Below are 24,936 nucleotides of genomic sequence, written 5' to 3' on the forward strand. Positions count from 1 at the left end.
CTTATTATCAGAAAATATGTTCCTTATGCAAACTGCTTTAGTATTTCCATTAGACCTCTGTGTAGAAGTAGTGTAATTTCATACCATTAAACTGTATATATATTACCATGTATGAAAAGCCAGTTCCAGCCCTATTAACAAAGGAAGAGCATTTTCCTCAATGTTCTTTAATGCATAGAACAATTTGCAAAACACAATTATAAAACAAAACCTCTAAAAAAAGCAATTTAAAAATACATCTTTCGTCCTTTAATTTCAAACTACATGAATTATAAGAAAAAAACCCAAAACATATTTTAAACTTACAAACAATGGGATAGCCATTCTTTCCTGCACATGCTGCTGCCAACGTTTTCCCATCATGAGAGAAACGAATACAGAAACAGCCCATATCTCCACCTCGCAGTGAAAACAGATGCTTGTTTGGTAGGCGGCAAGCCTAGCTTTTCAGGTAAAAATTGGGATTACACAGTTATGAATATTAACTAGCCAATGCTTAAAACACCTTCTTAGTTCCTATCATGCATAAGTTCTAAAAAGCTACTAACATCTTAGGGGAATCTAAAAGAAAAAAATCAACCTTATAAACAGAGACAGTTCTGCTGCATAACTTAAGCCTCATCTAGTTTGTATATTGGTTTCAACGCCATTACTACGGACAACTAGAAAGTTTTAAAAACCTATGAAAATTTAAAATTGAAATAATTTCCTTAATCTTAAGAAGTGCTTAATGATGACTATCATCAATAATATAAGCTGTAGAGTTACAGTGTAAGTCAAACTTTTTTAAGGAATCTAAGCACAACTTTTAGTAACTTAATGATTCCAGTGTGAACTCAGAAGAGTAACCACAGGCACTCAAACCTCTGGTCTACCAAATCACCCTTAGTGTTCCTCATCTGTATTTCAATTCCTGAATTTTTAAACATATCTGGAGATGAAACATTTCACAAAATTGCATGGGTATTATAGTCCCCCTTCCACTCTCCCAAAATATTCCCTCTTTTTCACCCAAGGGCTTTTTTCCAGAACTAAATGCAAAGTTTAATGGGAATTAAAATATCCTGAGTAGTTATGTGATTATTTAACCTAAACCTGATTTACCTTTATGAATGAAAAATTCGTATGAACAGATTCATATGCATTTAAAATATACAAAACTAGGAGTTAGGATGAAGTCAGCAAGAACCTTCTTAAGATTCTTCAATGAAAGTTCCTTCTGTTATACTGTAAAAATAACTTTAACTGAGGGAATTAAAAAAACAAAAACAAAACACAAACCCAAGCAAGAAAATATATTTCCAATCAAGCTGAAATCTGAGAACTGGTTTCTGGTCTTACTTCTACTACCCAAATAGCCCTACTCTTTCAAATTACTAGAGAATTCTGGAGAGAAAAATACCTGACTGTTCTGGGAAAAAATGGTTAAATCAACCATATTTGGCAAGAAACTAAGCATCCTCTACTATTTCCGGGAGTTCCTTATGTTTTGTATTTTGTTTAGTAATTTTTTTAATTTGCTTTAATGAATGACTTGCTTCACAATACTTAGATCATAAAAATAAAGTTATAAAAAGATAGTAGATCTTTAAATTATTTTCCTTTAAAAAGCAAAGAAAAACACTTCACCTGTCCAGGCAATCTTGTCCATTTAAATGGCTCCTTCTTCTCTGGAAAAGGTTCACATGATTTTTTAGATCCCTCTCTCTGGAGCTCACATAGTGTTGCACTACTTTGTTCCTGCTGAACAGCTATCATAGAGCGGAAAGAAGGAGCAACCTTAAGGCAAACAAAACTAAGTATCAGGAAAAAATATTTTTAAAATAAGCAGTGTAATATCTGAAAACATTAAAAGGTAATTTTGACTTCAAATGCATTGCATTTTTACATCTGAAAAATAGAGATTAGAAAAAGCTTAATACATGAAAGCTGTGTAGCAAAGATTTCATTTAAAGTAACCAGCAAGTCAGAAAGTAATCTGAGCTTCCACAGTTATGTCAATCAGATGGTATCAAAGATTTTTCAAATAATCTATACTTTTCTATTTTTATTAGCTATCCAGGTCAGTAAAAATTAGTAATACTGTACTATCTAGTGAAGACGCTGTATTAAAAAAAGCATTTCAGCATGTAAATAGTTCCAGTGACATTATCCTACCACCTTCAAATCAAAATACTGCTTTGGCAACAAAATCCATTCATGAGATGAAAAGATATTACCAGGGTTGTGTATTGAACAAACTATGTTCAAGTGTTGCAAAGGAAAAAGGAAGACTGACCACATTTGTGATTATAATTGTAAGTAAAGCATATATACTTTCCAAACTTCTCTAAGTACACTACTGAACCTTACCTACAAGTTACACCAAGCTTGAACACACAGGAAGCCTTAAGCTGTGAGGCAGCCTAGCAGCCCCACAGCTGAGGGGCACAGAGGCCATTAAGCAGCAGCTGCAGTTCTGCTTGGTTTCACTAAGACAGGTCTCAAACACATCTGAATACCAGGCAAAATTACTGTTTTATTCCAGGCTGACAGTTGCTAGGTATCTACTTCAGGGTGGATAACTGTCTAGGTTTCTATGACTGAAAAGGGAAGCTGGACACCTACTATGCAAGTAGAAACCAACTTAGGAACCTAAATCAGTTGTCCACAAATAGATGTCTACTTCCATGCAAGATGCCCTGTTTTATCAGAGACATCTTTTTTCGTATCTACCAGCCCATGCAGGAGGTATGGGAGATGTGGGCCCTTCTGGAGAAGCAGAAGACTAGGCATGATCTGTAACAGATCTTAAATGGAAGCAGAAATCTATGCATAGAAAACTGTATCATGCCATGGCTCTTATCTGGAGCTCAATCCCAGCCTTGGCAAATCTGGTATTTATCAGACCAAGAACAAAATAATACCAGTAGCCAATGGATCCAAGTCAAGCACAGCTCAGGCGGCCTACACAAATTTATCACATCACTTGAATTTCACAGAGGACTGTGAAGTAGGGACAGCTGTAAACCAGCGATAGCACCTAAATATACCAGAAAAACATTCAGACCATGGAGAAGACAGCCTCAGAACACTTCCAGAAAGATGAAGCACAGCTGCTCAAGCAAAGCGCATAGAATTCCTAACAACCTCAGCAGCTGACAGAGCAAGAGATCTGCAGATGTCATTCCAGTATATGGATTAAAAAAGTGTCCCAAAACCATATGAACTAATCCCACAGATTAGCTTGGTTTTGGACCACATCTCAACAGGCTTCCACATATCACCCTTGATTGTATGAACAGTGAGCAAAAGAAAGACTTATGACAACTGTAAATATATAAGGAAAGTTATATAATAGAACAATATTGTACTCACACTGTAGAACAATAAATGCCTTGAATGCACATCTCAGCACATACCAATGTAAGTCTGTCTTTAAAGGAGTTTTCATTTGAGAAAAAAAAAAAAAGACTCATTATAGCTTGAGGGCGCAGGGAATCAGACTTAAGTGACTTACACCTTCTGTCACTTATAGAATTTACACACCTGCATGAGCCCAGTGACCTAAAATGGCATTTCTTCTAATAAGAAGGAATATCAATCTTCAGGAGAGTACCCTGAAAGTTTCCTGACTGTCAATGGCAAAATACGCAAAGTTGCAGGTAGAAAAGCATGTCTATTTTTTAAAGACACCTATGAAGGAACAAGTTTGGAACATGTATCTTAAGATGCGAAGCTCTTGTTATAGCTATTATATGCAGCATATAGAATAGCTAGTATACAAGTACAGGTTTTATATACATGCATACAAACACATACACTCACATGCTCAAGGTAGTTACTAGTTCCTACAGAAAAGTCTGTGTATTTGTAAATATATTTATACATTATGTATTTAACTTACATGATCTGGCAGTTTTATGCCTCTAACAGTTACATATAAAGTTGATGGGTAACGATTTCTAGGACATTTTGCCCACCAGTCATAGACCTCAACAGCATTTGAATGTGACTTGGTCCTCGGAGGTGGGTAATATAATTGCAGACGGAGTTTTCCATCAATGTTTAGAACTCCATTTGCACCTACAAGCTAGAAGGGTGATTAAAAAAAAGGGAAAAAATGTGTTACATTAACATAAAAGTAATAGAAGTCATTGATTATTTCTAATATCTTGAACAACTACAGTATAAACTCTGAAATCCACTTCCCATTGGGGGAATATATTATCCCTAAAAGTGGTAATGAAGTAAGCATGTATTAAACACCCCCAGGATCGAATCATTAAGATTAAAGCTGGCAGCCTAGTTTTGAGACATGCTTCATATGCACAACAGTAACATCCTGTATGTGGGAAGACCTCTGCAGTACCAGGGGTTTTTGTTGTTGTTGTTGTTTGTTTGTTTTAATTACTACTTGCTGGAATTACCCAAATCTCAAAGGACTGTCAATCCACAAAGAGCCTCTTCCAAATCTGCCCACTTTGAACGCTGCAGCAAAGGGCATTGCTAAGGCTTTGACTCAGAGCAGAAGATACAGCAAAGCAGTAACCTTTCCAACTTCAGAGGAAATTGAGTTCTCTCTATTGAACTGAAGAACAAGTGTACCTACTACCATTAACATTGTTCACTGTTCATCAGGATATTTCTATTTTGACTGATACAGATGAAAGGATAATGCAGACAGATGCAGCAGGAATGAAGAACAGGCCACAATATTATTTGTATTTATGAGTTGGAAATTCATCCTTCCCTTTGTACAGCCTACTCCTGAACTGAATGCCTGGACACACAGTTCCTACCAGCTATACACCTAGACAGGGGATACCAGACCCCTGATTCCAGTAGATTAATCTTGGGCAGAGCTGAGAAGAGACTCTGTATGGAATGATATGGAGGTCCCTCTCCCTTCCCGTAAACTTGCTGTCCATTATCTTCTCCTGTATTTCTCATGTTGTGGACTGCTCAATGGCTGTCAAAATCTACCATTCACAGAGGTAAGTGCAAATGAACTATCCTCAGGTAAATTATGCTTGTCAACTCTCAAAGGCCAAAGTGGCACATTCAAGTCTCTCCTAAAAGGGTAAAAAGGTACACGATGTGCTAGCTAAATTACCTGTATCTCATTGCTGCAGAATTCAAACTCTGCAACTAAAAATGATAGGCATTTTATAGTTAGCCTAGGGAGTCCGTTCAAAGACTGGCCAACTGAAAACGCCACTAGAATACAGAGAATAGTCAAGGTACAGAAATTAGTCGATTTGTCCTTTTTTTCTTTTTTTCCAGAGAATCTCATGAACACACAGAAAACCCTCAAAGAAAACATCCTTCTGTACTTTATGAACAAAAAAAAATTTCTTATACATTCTATACTTTCTTGAGAAGTACATATTCTTTACTGTCAAGCTTGTTACTGTGAGTTTTATGGGGCAAAGGAAGAGGGAAAGGAAAGAACATCCAAGCAAGCAACAATTTGTTTTTCCATCTTTGTTGCCTGGAAACATTAAAAAATGTTTTCCCACTTAGTATGGTTAGTGTCTTTCAGATAACTGAATAAAAAGATTTATAAATTTTGTTTCTTCATTTAAATTTTACAATACCTTTAGAAAAGCCCAACAAATTTTTCGGAAACCATGTTCCTGAATTTGTACATCAGAGTTGGCTCTCACTCCATCCATACTTAGAAAATCAAGGATCTGAAAGTATTGGTAGGAATATAAATATATTTCTATTGAATATATACTTCATGGTAATTAAAAAATACTGCTGAAAATATGCTAGATGTGATTCACTGAATTAAGCAGATTTCAATTTTAAGCAATTACAAAAACAGTACTTCCACACAAGTACACAATTAGAAATAACAGAACCTTATGCATTTACTTGATGACTATTTATGACCTGCTTTAAAAAAAAGCATGTCTGGTCTTAAACAACTATTCTTGCTTCCCTTCTGTCTCAATAAAAAAAGAAAATATTAATGAGTAGTCTTCATAAATCCTGTATAGTTCACAAATCATACAGATCACAAATCTGACAGCTAAAACCAGCTGCATGTTAATCTAGCTGGAAAACAGCAGTCAAAAAGTTAGTTTTCCTTTCCTAGCTTTGTCACTTATGTCATAGAATCAATCATAGAATGGTTTGGGTTGGAAGGCACCTTCAAAGATCATCTAGTCCAATCCCCCCGCCATGGGCATGGACATCTTTCACTAGACCAGGCTGCTCAAAGCCCTGTCCAACCTGACTTTGAACACTTTGAATGATATCCATGACATTCTTCATTTTTCTGGTCAGTGACCAGAATCTTCTCATACTTAGCCACTCCTGGAGGTTTATCCGGTATACAAAGAAACTTGGAATCATGGTTTCTTCAAACTGGTATTTCATAAACCATGCTGAAGTCAAACGGCACACTTTCAGTGTAGTCATACTTTTGGTCCCAACATTAACATGATTTCCATGAAGAATCTTTACATACAAATGTAATTACTTTTGTGTTAAGGAACTAAGGACTCTTAATCCTATAAATGTGTTCATTTACGAGTATCACAGAACATAAAGAAATATATGGTGATATTGTATATACAATATTTGAAATAAAAAAAAACCAAGAAATGAAAAAATATTTATTGTACTAGGTTCCCATTTTCAGGTTAATACTACAGATTGTCTCTTTACAAATATTGACATACTTAAGCTCAAAGTCATGTTGAATATATACCTTACAATTTTTCCTTTAAACGTAATTGTATTTGAGGACAAATTAATAATTACTTTGTGAAGAATGGGAGAGAAGTAAATGTCTAAAATGTTAATGGAAAACAATGCAATAGCTTGCTCATTGGTACAAGGGAAAAGAGGTGTTGCTACAAGCAGGCAACATATTCATCTTTGTGAAAGGAAATGTGAAGAATGTGAGAGGGAAAAGTTCCATCCTTTATATGCGGTGCCATCCATCCAGATCTGGAACGATCTTACCAGCCTTTCCCAGAAGTATGACAGTTGATTTAATAAGAAAGCTTTCTCCTCCTTACTACTATCAAAACAGGGGGTTTTTGCTATAAAATATTGTTTATTAGTATTAGCAATCACCAATACCACTTTTTAGTATCTCCACTTAATTCTGTATCTTAAGGCTATACTATTAACCCAATATAACCAAAATAAAACACCTGAATCAGTCAAATATATACTGTTGAAGAAACAAACAGAAAATCATAATGTGCATAAATTGGATGTAAAATATTTAACCTTACCTCAAAAAACAGGATTACCCGAGGGCTTTCTTCAGTGTTTTGAATAAAATAACTAAAACACTCATTAAATATGACTTGCTCCTCCCACTCTGGAATCGTTGATTTAGACTGTCTGAAGTCATATGGCTGTGTCATAATGGGAAGAACGTGCTCTATTTGTTCTTGTTCATAATAAGATGAAACTTTCCTCTTGCTGTTTGAAAATTTCCAAACAGTTACAAATGTTATAGCACCTTAAAAAAACCCAACTCAAAACAGTATTTTCAGTTACTGAAAGCAAAGAAACATACAAGATACCATTTGTTTGATTTTAGAAAAAAAAATTTCTGAACCGACCCAAAATTTAAGACAATTTACAATGTATATAGAAATGCTACAAGCTGAAATTCAAAATACTAACAACCAAGTTACTGTTACCAAATCTATGCATAATGATCAGGGTACAGTCTACTGCTTAAACACTGTTAAAATCTGCTTTTCAGGAAAATTATGCATAATGACAGTGGAAACAAGTAACTGAACTGATTAGAAATATGAAGAACTAAACTTCATTTCAGGATTTTAAAAGTTTTTTATAAAAGGCAGACACTTCTACATATTTTTGAGATTTAGGAAATTTTCTCTCTATAAAAAATACAGAATAAACTACGCTGTAAATACAGGGACCTCAAGAGCAATAGAGCAATGCAGAGCATTTAATAGTATCAAAAAGAAAAGAAAAATACCACCCTAATTTACTCTAGGTATATATATGCATTATCATAGGTGTATAAAGTAATGTAATGAATGACCTCGCAAGCTTAAAATTCAGCATAATTTTCATTTTCATCTTTAATTTGCTAGGGAAGAATCTATGTATTTATAGTAATCCTTGACAATAGAAACAGTTTATTAAAAGTCACCTATGATCCTTCTTGACATATAAGCCACTTCTCTGATCAACAACATGGATTTTAACCATGGGATGAGATACCAGGAGATCAGTTTTAAGTCGATCAGATCGATGGATATAAACTCCCAACACACGACCATCATCAACACCAAATTTAGACTGAGTTGAGATTTCTGAGTTCTTCATTTCCTCGTCATTTTCTACAGCCACTTGTGTATTTTCTTCTAGAAATAGGAACAAAGTAAATAGAGGTTACTATGTTCCACTACTGACAGTTTAAAGGAGTAAAAATGCTCTGTATGGTCTTAGCAATCAATAGTAAAGTAAAAATATTTAACATGTTCTTTATGTAATAGGTTAAAACAAAGTTATCAAATTTGCAGCATTTTAAACATGTATGAACATACACATGAATAATATATTAATTAACATAATTGATTCCTATTAAGAAACATTTTTATTTAAAATCCGAGGTGTTCCTCTTGATTGACATAGTTTCTTCTGTGCCACAACGACCTGAAATCCATACAGTTCAATACCCTGCTCTGGAATACAGCCTATAGTAGGTTTTGTTTGGTTGTTTGGGGTTTTTTTAAGAAAAATGTAAAAAACAAGATAAGCAGAAACTGATGCTTTCTCCATGTGCATTTTTCCCAAATTTACCAAACATTGTTTTCAGAACTTCCTCATTTACAAGTGAGACCACCATGCTTAATAGATATCAAAAGACCTATTCCTCATCAATTTCTGTAATCTCAATTTTTTAAACTAATTTCTTATTTTGGCCTCCACAGCATTTGAGGAAATGAATTCTCCAATTTGACTATGTGTTGCGTGAAAAAGTATTCCTTACGTTTGAATTGAGCATCAGGTTAAAACAGTGGTGATACACAATTTACAGCATAATGTAAATAAAAACGATAAAATAATAAAAATACAGTGCATACTGTATAGTGCATACAGTGCATACTTAGATGCATATTCTAATTGTAAAGGTGGTATATATAATATTATTATCTTGTGCTTAAAAAAACCCGCTTTTTAACTATTTATCAATTTCAAAACTATTCACAGGAAATGAATTCTCAAGATTTTAGATTGATACATCAAATAAACTTCCTTACTAATTAGGCTCAGAATTGGAAGAACACAAATACAATTAAGTAACTAAAGAAACGTAAGTAACTTCAACAGCTCAATCACTTCTGTCTTACTACTATGGACAAATATTTCTGTAGCAGTAAAAAAAAAAGGAAAGAAAAAAGACTGTTGGCAGACCTTTTCTGGTTTTCTTTTTAACTTTCTTTGCTTTAGGTTTCTGTTTTTCCATGCTTTCCTCCAGTTTCTGTTCTTCCAATGACTGATTTTCATTGCCATCTTCTACTGGATGATGCTGTAGCTCAGAAAGGGACATTGCACTGCAATGTAATAGATTCCTGTCAGGAATTGCATTCTACTGCATATATGGATACAATTGCTCATTACCATTATTAATCCACTTAAAATTTCCTCTTTAGTTCTGCAACTCATCATCTATATATCTTGAAAATGCATTAGTGTCTGGCCTTTTTCATTTCTCTCCCCACCTGATTTCCCCCTAATTTTCAGATAATTGCAGAAACATTCATGTGAATAGAGCTAAGCTAATACTCTTCTTCTGGATCAGGGCCATCACTCATCACTAAAAAAACATGCACAAAATTACCTTAAGTTAGTTAAGAGTGAGTTCCACAGAAAATAAGCATCAGATAGTAATGGAGGATTTTTTTTTTAGTTAAACATTAATCTTGATGGCTTTTTTAAAGAGTATTTGGTAATATTTTTTCATAACAGAATCATCCAGTTCATCACTTAGAAAATACGTACAGTTTATCAGAAAGCTTCTGCCTATCTTAAAACAAAATGAAACATTTCACTTAAGATTCACAGACACACAGTATACAGTTTATCATGGTACCTTGTTTCAGCTTCACTTAAAGCTGCTATTTCTTTCTTCTTTTTCTTCTTTTTGCCCACTTCATTGTTCAATACAACTTCATGGCTTTGAACAGTGGAGGTAAATTCAGACATCTGTTCTTTAAGTTTCATTCTTATTTTCTTTTTAATTGCATTTGCCTCATCCTCCGCTACATGCAGCTGATAAGCTCGAATTAGCTCTTCTTCCTCTTCTAATTCAGTTACATTTCTTGCTTCAGTCAAGGAATTTTTAATCTTTCTATCACCTTCCTGATGAGGTACATCTGTTTGTGATTTACTTTTTTTTTTCTTCTTTGGAAAATCATTAATCTTTTTCTCAAAACTCTCCAATTTAGCTTCATATAAATTTTCCTCCTCATTAAGTTGTTCTTGTAACAGTGATTTCTTTTTCTTCTTGTTAGACTTTGTTTTTTTGTTCTCCTCTCCACTAACAATATCATTGTTTATTTTCTCTGCAATTGAGGCTTTCTCTCTCAGTTTATTTTTTGTAAACCGGGGACTCTCTTCTTCAGGATTATATGTGTTGTTTATAATTGCTTCATCATTCACACTTTCCTTAGCTAGATCAATATTACTTCTAAAGGTGTCAAGCTATAAATGAAAAGAACATAAAACATACTTGTACTCAAAATCATGTCCTAAGGATAAATATAGTACTTTATGTTATTTCTTTAGCAACATTACAGGAAGTAAAATGAAATCAAAGATCTAGTTATTTTCTTGTTTAAAATTAACAAGTGACAGATTGAAAGGCAACAGAAAATTCACACTGAAAACAACATTTTGTGTTTGGGCACTTCATCCTCAATTTTGTTTAACTATGTTTTTAAATTACTTTTATGGATATCCAGTAAAAAAAATAAATCAACACGTCTACTCCATAAACAGATGCCAATGCTTTAGGCTGTGGAAGACTTCAAGAATACATACAGTATGACATCCAGTATTTCCATCCATTTAAAATACAAGTTAGAGACAGGCTTCAGACTCAGTTGTTTGTAGTCTCTTTTACTGATAGTTGCTTGCCAAAATTTTACAATGAAATTATATTAAAAAATGCTAAAATTGAAAAACAGATTTCCATTAAAACTCTTTTTTTTTTTTAAGTATAAAGTTGAAAAAAACCCACCACATTATGCTTAGTAGAATGACAAATAGTTGATCTAAAGACCAGTCTAGTAAAAACAGCTAAGATAAATCTCAGCTAATGCATTTGTCTATGCACTCCTTCTGCCAGTTTTTGGTGTTTTTTAGAAAACACATTGTAAACTTTCCTCCTGTGTTCAGGTTTCTATTCCTGGTTACTAAAAGTTATAATGCCCCACCCCTGGAGACATTCAAGGCCAGGCTGGACAGCGCTCTGAACAACCTGATCTAGTTGAAGATCTCCCTGCTCATTGCAAGGGGGTTGGATTTTAGGTTTGAAGGTCCCTTCCAGACCAAACTATTCTATGACTCTATGATAACTCCAAATAACACAGCTAATTACTAAGGCCTAATTCTGTCAGGAGCTCAACACACAGATCTCCCTCTGTTCCTTGACAGAACATCTATAAAGTCACTGAGGCTCATTTACTCTGTCTTACATAAAACTCTCTCAAGTCTCCACACGAAACATTAGAAAGGACTTTAAAACACAAAGCAAATTTAAAAAAAAAAAGAAGTTGGTGAAAATAAAAGTATCTCCAAACAATCTTTTCTTTGCCAAGACCATCCTTCTCCCTCAAACACAGACATCTTCCCCTTCTAGCTGGGATACTTCTCCCAGTTATAGAAGCATGTTTGCCTCAAACATTTTTAAAAAAGAACAATATATGTAATAAGTGATCACCAAAATATACAAGCTTATAAGAAAATGAAGTTGCAATGGCAATCATGCTTTGGAGGATAAATCCTGACTTAAAAATGCCCACCTGCAAGAATAATATTCCATGACTAGAAAGAAGAGAACACTTAATATGCAAGTCTGCCTCCATATTGTATGCCCTCAATTATGTGAGCCTGCAAACTATCACTATCTTGTTTTATTCACATCTGATGTTTGAAGAGAGAACATGGAGAGTATTATAAGTAATGAAGAAGGAGAAGGGAGAAAAAAGAAAGGAAAGTTTGAAGTACATGAGTAAAAACACATAAGAGAAAAAATATCAAGGAAGTTTATTATTTGTACAGAAAAATGGTCAAATAAAAGCATTGTGACAAGAAAAATACACCAAGACAAAGTTTAACACAGAAATAAAGGCTGATGTCTGAAACCAGAGACAAAGCTTAAAAATGCTCTAAGTAGACTTACTAATGCTACAAACAACACTGTCTTAATAAAGTATGAGTTAAAAAAAGAAAGTGTCTAGAATTTCATCCAAGTATGCTTATCTAATACATCAGAAAAATCTAAAGCCATTCATGTATCTTTTCAGTAGATATCTTTATTTTTAGCATCCTATGTCTAAAAATAGTTTAATTATCTCAATATCAAATCATGAAAAAACCTGTCTTTGTACCTTCATCTTTTACTTGCTCAAATAGACCAGTAACTTCCTCTTTATTCATAAATCAATGACTTAAGAGGATGTGGAAGATTTCATATAAATAACTTGAAATACAGAGCAGAGTAAGGGAAATAAAAAAAAAAGTTAGAGCAAGCAGCTTTGTATAAACTAAAAAACCAAAATAACGCTTTCTAATAGATTGTCCACTTCCTTATCTCCATTTCTATGAACAGCTTGAACTACAGAGTACAAGGAATGAAGGTTAAAGCACATTGGCAATTAAGACCCAACAATGACCAATAACTAAGGTCATGCTAATTTTTGCCTTTGATAGACCATTAATCCATTAAGCCCAAAAAGTAGAATTCTTTGAGAAATCCTAAACAAAAAGCCCTCATCTTTGACCTATTCAAGAGTTTCTAAAATAACTCTGATATTCAAGAATCACTTCTTCAAAGAAACCTAGCTGCTGCAAAAACTTGCTTGAAATATTTACTTGTTATTTATTATACCTACAAACAAAAACATATGCCCACAAGTGTGTGCCATGAATAGTAGCAACACACAATCACTTAATTATAGCAAATTTACTCATAGGAAAAAAAATACAGAATATCCTCATAATGAAATAAAACACAATCTCAAACTACAGCAAATTCCAGGAACATTAATAGATACTGCAGGCAGCACAAAGGTGCTTCAGCATCTCAACCCCAAATTCCTCAGATACATAGCCTATATAATCTTAACTCAGGCCACTTTTTCCACATGCTGTAATTACATGATGTAATTAAACAGAGAGGAAAGATGGGGGGGGAGTCACAAAACAATAAAGTAAAAGCCAAGAGGTTCATAAAAACCATCAGAGTAGGTCTCAGGCAGAGGCAGGGATACCAGTATAGATTCTCTGTCTGAAATGCAGGACAGAGATATCAGCTGAGCAATAGTCCTTATATGAACACACTTGAACTGTTAGAAAAAGCAGTTAGGCTGGAAAATCAGCTTAGAGGATAGGCCTGTCTCTGGAGTAACCTCAGAGTGATGCTGACCTGAACCTGACCTCCACAGCTTACAGCATGGAACAAATGGGAAGGTGCCTTTTTTTTTTCTTTTTTTTTTTTTTTTTTTTTTCAAAACAGCTCCATGGCCACATTACGACAACAGGGCAGAGGAAGCACCCTTCCCTGAGAACAGACCTACTTGCACTACTAGCTCGATTGAAGCAAGAGATGGGCAGCAGCCAAGATGCACACAGGTGGGCTAACACACAAGGCTTGTACCACAATGAACCTACCCCAGGTCATGTCCCTTGCCATTCATGTTCCAAAGCTGAACAGCAGGGACAACGCTTAATAATCTTACTCCTTTTAAAAAGGCTTCTCAAATACGCCTGAGTGGAAACACATCAAGTGATTTTGCCCAGGGTATCCAGAAACTCAGATAACCACATTTACAGAGGTACCTGAACTTCTTCCTGTAATACAGGCACACCTTGAAAAATTAGGAATGGACATCACCAGCCCACTGAAGGGCTGATATGTACCAGTTGTACAAGATCATTTACTTACAACTGAATTGGTAATGAATGTACTTACAGTGCTGGCTAGTTGGGTGGGATGTTTAAGAAAATTTTAATCCACTAGGGAACCAATTTTACTGCCATTGCTCATATAAGACTACTAAATGTAGATGCTCAAAGCTAGAAGAACTTTAAATTACAGATAGGATGGGCTTGGAGAATTTTCACCAAATTTTAAGAGAAAACATTGAGAAAATGTGTAGGTCAAGTAGATAGTCAACTGTTAGCAGTTCTCCTATTTTAAATATAAGAAACAAAGTGCTAAAAACCAGTGGAAATCTCAACAATTATTCAGTGCCTGTCAGCTTATAGAAGAAATTGGGCTATGAAACAGACCCTGGGAAAATCCTATAACCTCAAAGCTCTGCAGGTTGTGTTTTACTTCTAAGACAGAAGCTAAAGTACTGAAGTAGTCAGAAGAAACCTGTAAAACATCCATCTTACCTAAAAGAATACAAGGATTTTCAAGCCTGGAGATAGACTCCTATTACCTGTACCCTCATGAAACTCCAGACTCCAACCTGTCATCCAGGGCCTTATGAAGAGGGGGAAGGAGCGGACTCAGTGAGGTAGGAAGTAAAAAGCTTCAAAGGGATAAATCTGTTGCAGTTCTGCCTTGAATACAAAACCTTAGTTATCGATGCATGCCCATCCCAATATTGTAAACTGGTCAGACTACAGTCTAGGGAAGAAATTCTTGCCTCCATAAAGGGATCTTGCTTTTCACCTGGTAGAAAACTCCACTGACATTTTCCAAGTTAAATATTCTCTTTTCTACCATGAAATTTACATTGAACCAAAGAAACTCAACCATTTTCACACTGACTTTAGAGAGATTAACATATCTGGGCATTGCCTGGTCTGAGGCTTGCCTCATTCTAACAACTTGTAACAGGAGGCACAACTGGTAAAACGTTAACTATAGTGGCTGTTAGCCCTGTACCCTTCCAGGGCTAGCAAATTCACTTTCTGACTGTGTCCCAATTGCTTGTTTTTTCAGCCATGCCTTCAGGCCTTACCCACTGCACCTGTGGCTATTGAACAACAAAGCAGACATGTCTCCACAGCTGATGTCTATCTCCACCCCCATTACAAGCCCCTCATTCCTATCAGTTGTGACTTCAAACTCATCCTGCTGTACTGATAACAGCCTTTCCTCTTCCAGTCAGGCTGCTTCCCTTCTCTCCAGGCAGGCTCTCCAGGTAATGAGCACACAGAGGCAAGCAGGCAATTTCCTTACCCTCAATTCTGTCATTTAAAATCACAGTAACCTCCTACAGCTCCAGAACTCAGGTTTCAAGCAAACAGTGGACTATGATGGAAAAGTTTTATTTATCTAAGAAAAGCTAGGTTCAGTAAAGATAAAGGAAAGAAGCAGTCTGCTTTCTTCTAGCAGACACTAGTGTTTTACATCAGAGACTTCTGAAATGGAAACCAATTTTAAAACAAAAGTAAGCTTAAAATATTTATGAGTAATATGTAGTTGCATATGAACATACAATTATGTGCTCAAAAATACTTATACCATACTTACAAAGTACAGATTTAAAAACTCACATTTCGTCAAAAAAGTAAACCTAACCAAGGAAGAATTTAGTCTTGTGTTTATATATATGCCAGCAAAAAAAGGAAAAAACCCACGGTCTAACACCTCGATGCTGTATTTTAGACATCACATTGATTCTTTGTATAGGCTATTGACTAAATACCATATACTTCAAGGAATGCAAAATAAAAAATCCACACAAATATCAACTTCAAATTGTCAATCTAAAGACAAAATTATGTTTCAGCATAGCAACGCTAAATTTAATATAACTATTCCAAACACATTTTTATATAATAAATACATGTAACATTCTGATATCATATAAAATACCACTCCCTTTGTCTTCAAACAGTATTAAAGAATGAACATTCACTTCCAGCATCTGGTATGGATGCAATTGTAAGAAAAAAGACTGAAAGTATAAAACCTAACAGGAAGAAATTCCAAACATTATAAGTCAGTGATCAGTATATATAGGACTCACTTTAAACATTTATTCTCTGTTCAGGTAAAAAGCTACAATATGAACCATAACTCAGAGGAACCTCTGATGCTCCTTTAATGAGAGATAATGCCAGAAAGAAAAATGTCATCCAACCATAAGGTCAGGGTGATAGAATCATTCCTAATCTACAAGTCACAAGCTATGGCCAAAATCTTTAAAACAAATCTTTATACATGCATACTGCTTAAGTAGACATGTAAACATGGGACCACTCAGACACAAAGTTCAGCACATGCAGAAATATGCTGATTACTGAGATCAAATTAAAAACAAAAAGGAGTTTCAAATGTTGTTTAATATTGTTTTTAAATTCTTATTCTTCTACCAGTAATTTTTAGGAAATGGAATAAAGTTAATTATTATCTCTAATATTATTATAAATTCACACCAGTTCTCAATTCACAGATGTACCCGTATTACACAGATGCAGTACTCTTAAAATTAAAAACTTTTACAGACATAATTCTGCTAGCCCATCACTCAAACTCCCACTAGAATCAATACTGAATTCGAAAATCTTAAAACTTTTCTGAAAAATGTGAATGGAAAAAAAGTACTGGCAGACTTTAAATGAGTGCATACCTGCATGTGCCACTTTCTTTTTACCAGTATTCTATTCTATATAGTTTTGGTATACTTCCAAATTACAAAGATGCATTGCTGGTACACAAGCAACAAATAAAAGCCACATCAAAAACAAAGGATATGTGCAGAAATATACATTATACTTTATTTTTTTTTTAAATGCTTACATCTCCTGTCTACAATACATTTTCCTGACCTTTTTTCTGTTAAGGAAGGCAACCAAAGCAAGCTTGCATGTGTTCAAACTCACCATAATATTCTCTTGAGAGTGAAACTTGTTTTTCTTCGATTTCTTTGTGTCTGTTAGGCCAGCATGACGTCTGAAGATCTCCTCAAAGCGGACTTTGGTTTTTGCCTTTGCCTCACTTTCAACTGCAAAAACAAATCTAGAGTATGACTCACTAGCTCAGTAATCACCATTGCTAAAAAAGTACGTCATAATGCTTTAAAATTGCAAAGGACAAGAAGTATTTTATCAGGGAAAGTCTACCAAGAAATTCACTTACTATTCAGTTAAGAATTTCCACTGACAACATAAATCACACAAGGGTAACTCAGCAACATGGTACAAACACACCAGGCTACTACTTGTTGCTGAAGTCAGTGCTGTCTACTCTGTTCCCTGAAGAAAGCGCATTTTGAAGAGCAAACACATCAGGATCAGCACAAAACTTGTGCTAGCCAAAGCAGAGGACAAATTATTGCCTTCACTTTTTATGAACAGTAGCACACTGATAACAGAGGTGACAGTCTCCAGGAGAAGCTGCAACTCTGGGTTCTTACTGAGTCTGGAACCCAGAGGAGCACCACCTTGAGACAGATCAGTAAGAGGCAGGAGCACGCACTGATCCAAAATCAGCTGGAGCTGAGAGTCCCTACCCTTCTGTGAATCGTGATACTGCTATCAGCAGCATTTTAACCCTTGAAGCAGTAGGTGTTCTAGCCCCCCTGAAGTAATGCCTAATTTGTAGCTAAAGAATTAAAAATGCAATCTGGCATGCCACTGAAAAAGGCTGTTGAATCCTCAGCTACAGCATATTTACCATTGTCATTACAATTTTTACAAAAAAAAATTATACAAAAACTTTACAAAAAACTTATAGACAGAAGTAACTCCTATCATTTGCATCTATTTCTGACTATAAAATACATACTGAAAATCAAACACAAAGTATTCTTACCTGCTGGCATTTTCAGTCCTCAGTTAAAAGTGGCCCAACACAGCAGCTGCTTCTTCCTTAGAATTCACCATGCTATTTAAAGTAATTAACAACTTTCATTAAAATAACTGGTCCATAGACTTGAAGCTAACAACTGAATGCATGCTAATTTATATCAAGGATGAGTACAGGTCTTCTAAGGAAATATTTATTTCTAGACTATTTGTCTAAATTATTAGAAGTTCTCTGCCATCAAATCTCAGCACAGGATTCTCAGCATCTATCTGATACTTGTTATTTGACAGTAAATAAAAAACAACACTACAACAGTTTAATTAGCTATGTATTTTTGGGCAATAGCCAAATACTTCAGTACGGTAGTCCTCCAGCCTTCTAAAAAACCCTGTAGTTTATTTATGTAATAATGACCCATGAAGACATTTATATTGAAGCTTTTCTAATGAGGCTTCTATCCTGACAGCATCATCAAGGAAGTCACATCGTAGCCAGCCGATAGCTTTCAATGCAAAGATTAATATCCGCCAGCAAATCTAACTTTATCACAAATCTCTAAATATTTATGTTTACATAAAGCATTTGTATTTTACATAAAGCAGACAAGCAATTACATGAAACTCATTTCTCAAAAGAAAAAATGTTAGGCCCTCCTGGTTGTGGAGCAAAGCCTACAAATGCTTGAAGGCAAATAAAGGCAAATAAAATATTACACAGCTTTATCTTTTCATCAAGAAAATTCAGAATGCTTTACAAAATCTTTAATACAAAAAGCTGTTTTGTAAACAGTGGAACTAATGAAACTTAGATTTCTATGAATGTGTTATGTTCCCCTTAGCAATGAACTATCATCGTACCCATCTCCCCGATAGCCCATCAGCCAATAGCTCCAAGTTCTCCCCAGGTAACACCTCCTGTTAGACACCACTAACTCACATTCACAGGACACCCAGACTACCTATATCCTAATAAATTAAGATGTAGCATTAAATACTGCCAGGCTATATGGTTGCATTATCCTTGGCACCATTTTGGTCCAAGCCATCTAACACTCACCCAAGCAATTCCCGTGTACAGTTTAGGAGTTAGTATGGATTATTATTAATAGGCAGTTTGCATGCGGCCATTCTGATTTCGGGCTAAAAGAGTTTAATAGCATTAAAGTGGGCCAAACATACCGCTTGGCCATGCATCTTACCAGTATAGGAAAGAGCCAAGGCTACACTTAGGTCCTCAAGTATCTGCACTACCATACGCTCAGATCCCCCTCATCTCTTTCTCAATGTTACTTGCTTCTCTCCTGTCCCCCACAGGCTACATACTCTCAGGTCCTTTCACATTTGCTACCTACAGTAGCAACCAGTTTGGTCAGCTGGCTAGCCAAACCAAAGTTAATAAAAAAAAAGTCAAAGTGTTAGGGTTGGTTTGGGCTTACAGAAGTGCTGATTAGTCAGTTGCTAGGTGCCATTAGTTTATTTCATGTATTAAGCAAAGCATTTATACTAAGTATCCAACAATCTACAGATGTTTGAAATGAGCAAGGATGACCAGAAGGGACTTCATAAGAAGAAAAAAAAATTGTTTTGTTCTTTATTGTGTCACTGACAAGGTAGCAATATTTTCACTAACTAAAATATGTTTTGACTCATAAAGCAAAGCTTTACTGTCACAACTAAAACAGCAAGTTAAAAATAACACTTCTGACAAGAAATGAAGACAGAAAATATTACTGAAAAATAAATCTGCTTTTGCAATTTATACTTCAGTATACCAAAAGGCTGTTTTAAAAGTACTACAGTTATTAAGTACTGCTTTTCAAGTAGTCGATTCACAACTGGCTAGAAAATACTTATAATCTGAAAGAGTAGAAAACTAAAAATACAGCAGATTCTATCACTTTAATCATTCACCAAGGATTGCAGGAACATGGAAAAGCCTCTTACGATTAGTTGAGTGATTTCAACCACTCCTCAGAAAAACTAGTTACAAACAACAAATGAAATGCTTAAGTGCTCTCAAATTTAAAACAAAAAATGAGACACAACATAGAACACAACAGCAAAATAAGTCAAGTGCATACCTGTTCCAAGTATGGAAATAATTTTATGGTCAAAGGTTAAATAAATCACACCACAAAAAAAAAAAAAAATAAAAAAGGTAAAATAATTTTGCAGATGCTTTTGCTTATAATGGAACAAAAATCTTTCCAAAGGCTAGGCTTACCTCGTGTCTACCAGCACTCTGTAAAATGCCTAGATTTGCCAAACTCACCAGTGAGTGCATAATTTTCTATTTACCTTTATTTATTCAATAAAAGTCTATCTCTTAATTTTTTTGCCACAAGAGGATAAAGTCCTCTAATGATAGTGCTATTATTTTATATACATTTCCAACTTAGAATTACATGACCTTTGGCATGGTGCATTAGACTTGTGTAAATATAGATCATTAATCAACAAGGGTAAGAACAAGGCTCTTTACTCAGTGTAATCTCCCCTTAAAATAGGAAAGGTTTAATGGTATATCAAAGTTCAGCAATCACAGTGTCCCAATCTGAATAAACTCAGTTATCATTACAATTAATCTTGTAAGATGCTTTTTTGCCTGATCAGATTTGATCTCTTCCATATTAGTTAATGTAAGGCAATCCAGGAATAACAAAAGTACATACTTGGAACAGTGGCATATTCCAGCCGATTAAAATAACGAAGCTCAAAGTTCCAAGAATTACTACATACCTTCCTGAAAATCATCTAATTTGCTCTTCTCTAATTCTCCATCTGTATTTACAAATGTGATTCTACATTAAATTCTTGCTCTTTTCACAGTATTTTACAATATTCACTGAGTTGCTATATTCTGCATCCATAATATAGGAACTCTCTATTTAAAACATGCCACAAAGCCCACTATTCACGAAAAACACTTTTATTGATTGCTAATAAAAAAACAACATAAAAAAATCAAACCTATACTATAATGTAACAGAGCGTACAGAATCTGCACTACACAGCAGGAAGTGACAAATTTCCTGCCTAATTAGGACCATTTAGGAAACTGAGATGACAAAATAGAACTGCACACTTCAGGGTTTTCATGAACTAAACCCCTCATTTTTCTTTTATCACAAAAAGTGAATGTAACCTTCAGTGGCTGAAAACAAGGAGAACATCAGGCCTCGTTTACTTCTCATCTTTTAGATGAGATCAATCATCATAGTGGGAAATCTTGGGTTTTCCTAGGTTTCTAATTCAGCTGTCTGTAGGTATCACTACTTCAAGATCTGAAAAAACTTCAACTCCGAATTATACAGCAAAATAACGAGTTGAATCTGTTTGTCTTCACTAATGATAAATGAGACACCAAAAGCCAACCTGGTTTTGTTCATGAAAAGGCAGTAGCTTTCTGCCAGCTTAGATGTGCCTGTAAAAACCTTGCACTCAGACTAATTTTAAAAGATGTTTAAAAAAGCTGGTGCTACCCATCTGAGTTTTCTAATAGTAACGTATAAGAAAGCTTTAGCTTCAGAGTAACTGCCGGGTTTTTTTCCCCCAGAACATTTGGCACCTTTTGTTGGTCAGCAGAAGGTTGAAAACTCTCTCTGACCTGAAGGCAAAACTACGGACTTCAGCTCTGTATAAGGAAATACGGCGGACTTTTATTGTTTACCACAGTTTAAGTCTCTGCCTTTTCTTAGATCGTAATTACAAAAACGGGTTCTCATCAATAGACCCCCCTAAGTATTTGATTTCGAAGCGGCGTTCTGCTTTGCGTAGAGGAATACGTTGTAAACAACGAAGATACAAAGGACGTTCCTAGCACACGCCACAGCTGGACTAACCGACGGAATTAATCGCCTTCGACGTGCAGATGCACACTCCTCATGCGAGCGCGGCAGCACCGCTTTGGCGCTTAACACGTCAGGCACGGAGGAGCACCGTACCTTCACGTGCCGCGGGGTATGCACTGACCGCACTGCCTCCTCACCCGAGTGAGCTACAAAGCTCGTACCCACCGGGGAAACAGCAGAAATACTGATCAAGGGGCCGCGGCTTCACCCGGCGCTGCACCGCGACCAGGAGGCGGCAGACACGGGGGGGGCCTCCCCACGCCGCCCCCGCTGCCAGCCCCCGGCCTCACTCTCGGCAACCCCGCGAGGTGCGGGGCCCAACTCCCGCTACACCCCCGAGGGCGCCGAGGCCGCCCGCGCATCCCCGGGCCCTGGGCAGGGCTGGCTGGCAGCCGGCCGCCACCCTTTCCCCCCCCGCCCCGCCGCCGGCCGGTCCCCGGGCGCCTAACGCCGCCCGCGCGCGCCAGCGGCCGCACCACAGCGCTCTCCGTAAGGGCTGCCGAGCCCCCCGCCCCGCGGCGGGAAAGGGGAGGGCCGGCACACGGCAAGGGGAGCCGGAGCCGGGGGAGGGAACAGCGGCAGGGAGGCGTGCCCCAGCCTACCCGCCTCTGGAGCCGCGCACTAGGGCGAGCGGCGGCAGCGCCCGGCGGGACCCGGGACGGGACGTACGCGGCCTCCACGCCCTGAGGCGCGGGCCCTGCCTGACGCGTCCCCGCTCTGCCCCCGCCCGCCGCGCCCCCGCAGCGCCAGGGCATCACTCACGTCGGCCCCATCCGCTTCCGTGACGCCGCCGCCGCCGGCTGCCGCGGCAGCTCTGCCTCCCCCCCGCCCCCGCCGGTGGTCTCTCCCTCACCCCGCGCTCCCCCTCCGCAGCTCCGCGCAGGTGGTTCTGCCGAAAACAATCACAGCTGCCAAGGAAACAGCGGAGGTGGCGCATGCGCGGAGGAGAGCGGGGTGAGGCGGAGCAGGAACGAAGAACCCGCAAGGCTCGGGCTGCACGCCGGGGCGGTTTAGGCAGCGCACCCCCCTGTATTTTCCCGCCGGGAAGTCGCGGCGCCGGTGAGGCGCATGCGTGATAAGGCCGCGCGGCCTGAGGGAGAGCGCCTGCGCAGTAGGGGCAGCCCCGTGGGGACGAGGGAGGCGTGCGGGGGCGGCGGCGGCGGCCGGCCGTCCTTGTGCGCATGCGCGGCGCTGGCTGGCCGCACGCCCCTTCTCTGCGGTAGCGGGGCCGGGCGGCGGCTCGGTTCGCCTTTGGCGCCCTGAGGCGGCGGGAGCGGGGCTGGCCCTGGCCGTGAAAGGAGGGAAGCCGGCTGCCAGCGTCCCGGGCTGCCTTTCGGGGGCCCGCGAGGGGGGGCCCGGCGTCGCGGCAGCGCTTCCCGCCGCCAGGCCTGCCACAGGATTCGGGCCGGCGGTGTCCGGCGGAGCTGGAGGGGACGGGGGCCACGAAGAAGCACCTCGGAGCTTCCATCCCCACGGGGGGGGGGTTGCTGGCGCAGAAAGGGGCAGGTTGTGCCCTCCTTCTTCCGCTGCCCCTGCGTGACTGCAGGGGGGAAACAGCAGAGGCCTGCTGATCGAAAAGCGGTGTGCGTTGGAGAGAGGTCGTTGTTAGACTAGGGCAACGTGTTTTACAAAACAAAAATCTCAGTAATTAGCAGTACCTCCTCCCACGTTCCAGGTCTGCCGGCAGTGTTGCTTTCCTCCCGTGGATGATGAGCTGGTCACAAAAAACCTGAAAACGTGAAATAGGAATTTAGAAAAAAAGATTGTGAAAAGCCTTAGAAACAGGGGAGCCCTTCAGGGATACTGTGTCATCCACTTAAAAAAATGTCAAAAGTACAGAATAGCTTTCTTGAGTTCGAACTAACGAAAGTTGCTTGCAGAAGGAAAAAGTCTCTGGGTAATGGCCTCAGTTGGAGTCAGGAGGGTGTCTGTCAGGTGTTTGGAATGGACATCAGCTTTTTGCAAATAGCACAAATGGATGTCCTGAAGCTATGTAGATACTGCAGAAACTGCTATTTTTGTCTGATTTAGTAGCTGATTGAAACTGGTTGTCTTTTTTCTAGGAATAATAACTCATTACTGTCGTGGAAGAAGTTCATTTGTTCATTTCTTCTGTGTAAAAATTAATAAAAATTGTAGATGTCGGAGTTCTTTCAAACATTAGAAGGCTTGAGAAATTAAGGTTTTGGATGAAGGTGGGCATATCTTTTCTGAAGTGAAGTTGGGTAAAATTAGCCTTCAATCAACCATATGCTATTTGTACAACCTAGAGGTGAGCTAATACTTGTGATACTCTGATCATGATACTCATGGTTCCCAAGCATAGTGTCCCTCAAATTCTGTCAAGAGTTACACCGGCTGCCAGAAGAATACACGTTCTGAAACCCTGTTTCCTTGTTTTTCAAGTGTTATAGTGACATGCTATTATCTCTTTCAGGTAGTTAGTGTCCTCTTGTGGTGGGTTGATCCTGGCTGGACACCAGGTGCCCACCAAAGCAATTCTATAACTCCCGCCCCCCTCAGCAGGACAGGGGAGAGAAAATATAACAAAGGGCTCATGGGCCGAGATAAGGACAAGGAGAGATCGCTCACCAATTACCATCATGGGCAAAACAGACTCTAGTTGGGGAAAATTAACTCAGTTTATTACCAATCAACCAGAGTAGGGTAATGAGAAATAAAACTGAATCTCAAAAACACCTTTCCTCCACCCCTCCCTTCTTCCTGGGCACAGCTTCACTCCCAGATTCTTTACCTACCCCCCCGCCCCCGCTAGCCGCTCAGGGGGACGGGGAATGGGGTTTACAGTCAGTTCACCACATGTTGGCTCTGCAGCTTCATCGTCTTCAGGGGCATGACTCATCACACTCTTCCCCTGCTCCAGCGTGAGGTCCCTCCCACAGGAGACAGTCCTTCATGAACTTCTCCAACGTGAGTCCTTCCCACGGGCTGCAGTTCTTCACGAACCGCTCCAGCACGGGTCCCTTCCATGGGCTGCAGTCCTTCAGGCACAGACTGCTCCAGAGCGTGGGTCCCCTGTGGGGTCACAAGTCCTGCCAGAAAACCCGCTCCAGCGTGGGCTCCTCTCTCCACAGGT

The 24,936-nt window shown here is 38.3% G+C and overlaps 1 protein-coding gene across 7 annotated transcripts in view; it reads right to left on the minus strand.

Moving 5' to 3' along the window:
- Positions 1-22,889, minus strand: part of AHI1 (Abelson helper integration site 1) — a 100,081-nt gene extending 77,192 nt beyond the window's left edge. For 2 of the 7 annotated variants that reach the window (XM_075035773.1, XM_075035780.1), the window contains exons 1-11: positions 22,693-22,889; positions 17,996-18,067; positions 17,065-17,186; positions 10,088-10,698; positions 9,409-9,548; positions 8,141-8,354; positions 7,239-7,431; positions 5,580-5,675; positions 3,887-4,072; positions 1,630-1,779; positions 307-439 (exon numbers count right to left, since the gene is read on the minus strand). In XM_075035773.1, coding sequence (XP_074891874.1) covers positions 307-439; positions 1,630-1,779; positions 3,887-4,072; positions 5,580-5,675; positions 7,239-7,431; positions 8,141-8,354; positions 9,409-9,548; positions 10,088-10,698; positions 17,065-17,186; positions 17,996-18,005 — 1,855 coding nt within the window. In that variant the 5' untranslated portion in view covers positions 18,006-18,067; positions 22,693-22,889. Of the gene's footprint in view, positions 1-306; positions 440-1,629; positions 1,780-3,886; positions 4,073-5,579; positions 5,676-7,238; positions 7,432-8,140; positions 8,355-9,408; positions 9,549-10,087; positions 10,699-17,064; positions 17,187-17,995; positions 18,068-20,727; positions 20,770-21,932; positions 22,407-22,441; positions 22,550-22,601; positions 22,660-22,692 lie in introns of those variants that run through there. The other 5 variants (XM_075035778.1, XM_075035774.1, XM_075035776.1 and 2 more) reach the window with 5 other exon arrangements.
- Between the last annotated feature and the right edge of the window lie 2,047 nt (positions 22,890-24,936).

Source organism: Buteo buteo, chromosome 9 (genome assembly GCF_964188355.1).
Source record: "Buteo buteo chromosome 9, bButBut1.hap1.1, whole genome shotgun sequence".
Lineage (NCBI taxonomy): Eukaryota > Metazoa > Chordata > Aves > Accipitriformes > Accipitridae > Buteo > Buteo buteo.